The 2278-nt window shown below is 22.6% G+C and overlaps 1 protein-coding gene across 1 annotated transcript; it reads left to right on the forward strand.

Moving 5' to 3' along the window:
• Window positions 1-2077: 2077 nt before the first annotated feature.
• EIN_450570 (Hypothetical protein) lies at window positions 2078-2156 on the forward strand (the record flags this gene model as incomplete). The annotated part of the gene is made up of 1 exon (XM_004185296.1): window positions 2078-2156. A coding segment is annotated over one exon (79 nt), but the record flags the coding sequence as incomplete, so codon positions are not given.
• Window positions 2157-2278: the final 122 nt, after the last annotated feature.

Consider the following 2278-nt stretch of genomic DNA (forward strand, 5'->3'; position numbering starts at 1 on the left):
ATTCAGTACTGTTGGCATAAAAGCACAACAATGAACGTTTAATTGAATTTTGATGGTGTTGTTTGTGTCGAGTTTTAACTGAATATTACTCTGTTTAAAATTTAATTGAAATTTAAAACAAACTGTGGTTTCCTATTCTGAATAAAAAATAATGAAATAAAGAGTTCCAAAAACACCAAAAAAATAAATTACAGCAAATGTTTGATAATTTTGACAGACCAAGTCAAAGAACAACACAAGAAAAGACAATAAAATGATAGAAAATATTGTTTTGTTATGGAATATTTTAAAAAAGATGTTCTCACTAAATGATTAAAGAGAATGTCGACTTTATAAAACCCAACAAAGATATGTTATCAAATCAATTTGTTATTTTTATTGTTTTTGTGACAACACTATTAAGCATACTAATCTTCGAACCTAGCTCTTGTTTTGTGAATCTTTTATTAATTATTAAAATGTTTAATAATGAAAAAAATGACATTAAGTTTATTTGCTTTTGTACTAAAATGCACTTTTGGGATCATTCACGTGTATTTCAAAAACAAAAATCCCGTTATTTCAAATTTTATATGGATTTTTTTAATGCTTAAAAATTCTTCAAGTAAAAAAATATTTTTTGAAAACTGTTTTTCTTTTTTTTACTTGGAAAAAATAAGTGATTTTTATTACAAAAAAACGATTCCCAAAAATAATAAACAAAATAAATGCAAACAATCGGGACACCTCACTACCGACTTTTGAAAAACAGTTTATATCAATATAAAAGTCAATTTTCTAAAATATTTGTTTTTTTTTAGTAAAAACCTGTGTTTTTAAAGAAAAATATAGTAATTTCTTTGGGCTAAAGTACATTTCCTGAACTAAGGTTCAATTTCCGTATTGTATTCTTTTAAATAATTTTAAAACGCAACAGGGTCGGCCAAGATCCAGTTTTTAAACAACTTCGTGGCAATCTCTAATACGTGTCAGTTCATTTTAAGTTTTAGCATGTTGTCAACAAAAAACTTAAAAAGTTTTTGAGAGTTAAAATGTTTTTAAAAATTGGTAAAACTATAGTTAACGATTTAAACAAAATTTTTGTATTGTTAAAATCATCATTACAATGTGTTATAATCCAGTTTTAAAGAACAAAAATTGAACAGTAAAAAGCATGTGAAATGGTAAAATGCAAAGTTTTTAAAATTAAATAACAATATTCACTCATTATAATTGTAATGTACACAAAAGATACTAACAACCAATAAAAATTATTAGAAATAATTTTAGTGATTTCAACTTATAATTTTTATTTTAACAATTAATTTACCTTTTCAACATACACATAATATTAAATTGTAAATGAATATATGTATATTTGTCAGTTTAACAAAGGTTTTGAATATTTCATTTGTGTTCTTTTTAAATTAAAGTATTAATTAAACAATCAAATAGAAGTAATTTTATTATATTTAGCCATAATAAAAAACAAACAATGTATTTTTTGAATGAAGTCAATTATTTTAATTTCAAAACAGTAAAACTTATCTTTAGTTGGTTTTCTTGATAAAAATGATCATTCATTATACGATATTAATCAGTAATAATAATAATTATTACCCAAATAAAAAACTTTATCAGAGCAACTTTAAATAAGTTTTATTTGCATGTATAATTTACAACTGAAAAGTTTTAATGTACAATTATATCAACACAAAAATATATGTATATTGTTGTATTCTAAAGTAATTTAAAAATAATTTTGTGTTTAATATAAATTATCGTTTTATTTTTCTTCATTTTATCATATGGTATAAATAATTGTGTTTTGTCATTTTCTTTTTGTTTTTCAAAAATGATAATGTTATTTACCATTTTATTGTTTTTTAAGTTTTTTTCCAATAACATGATCTTTTGGCCGACCCTGAACGCAATAACCAAAAATGATTTGATTCAAAAATACACACAAAAATTAAAAATACAAAAATAACATCAAGTTTTGTTTGTAAATAATTTTTAAAGAATATAAAGAATATCAAACAAAAAAATTTTAATTAGGGAAACATTGAAAAATCAATAACTGTAAAAATAAGTAGTGATGTATTTTTTGATACTGCTGTGTTTATTAGTTTTTTCTTCATCAATTCAATGGTGTTGGAGCAACGACGTTGTGACTTGTTTTGACAAAAACAGCCCGATTGTAACAATACTTATATTTCCCAAATGGATATAATTTGTTCATCGAAAAAATAATTATTTGGAAATCACGTGTTCTAAAATTGATAACTTACAAATTGAA

The sequence above is a fragment of the Entamoeba invadens genome (genome assembly GCF_000330505.1).
Source record: "Entamoeba invadens IP1 unplaced genomic scaffold scaff_1105074725833, whole genome shotgun sequence".
In the NCBI taxonomy this organism is placed as follows: domain Eukaryota; phylum Evosea; order Mastigamoebida; family Endamoebidae; genus Entamoeba; species Entamoeba invadens.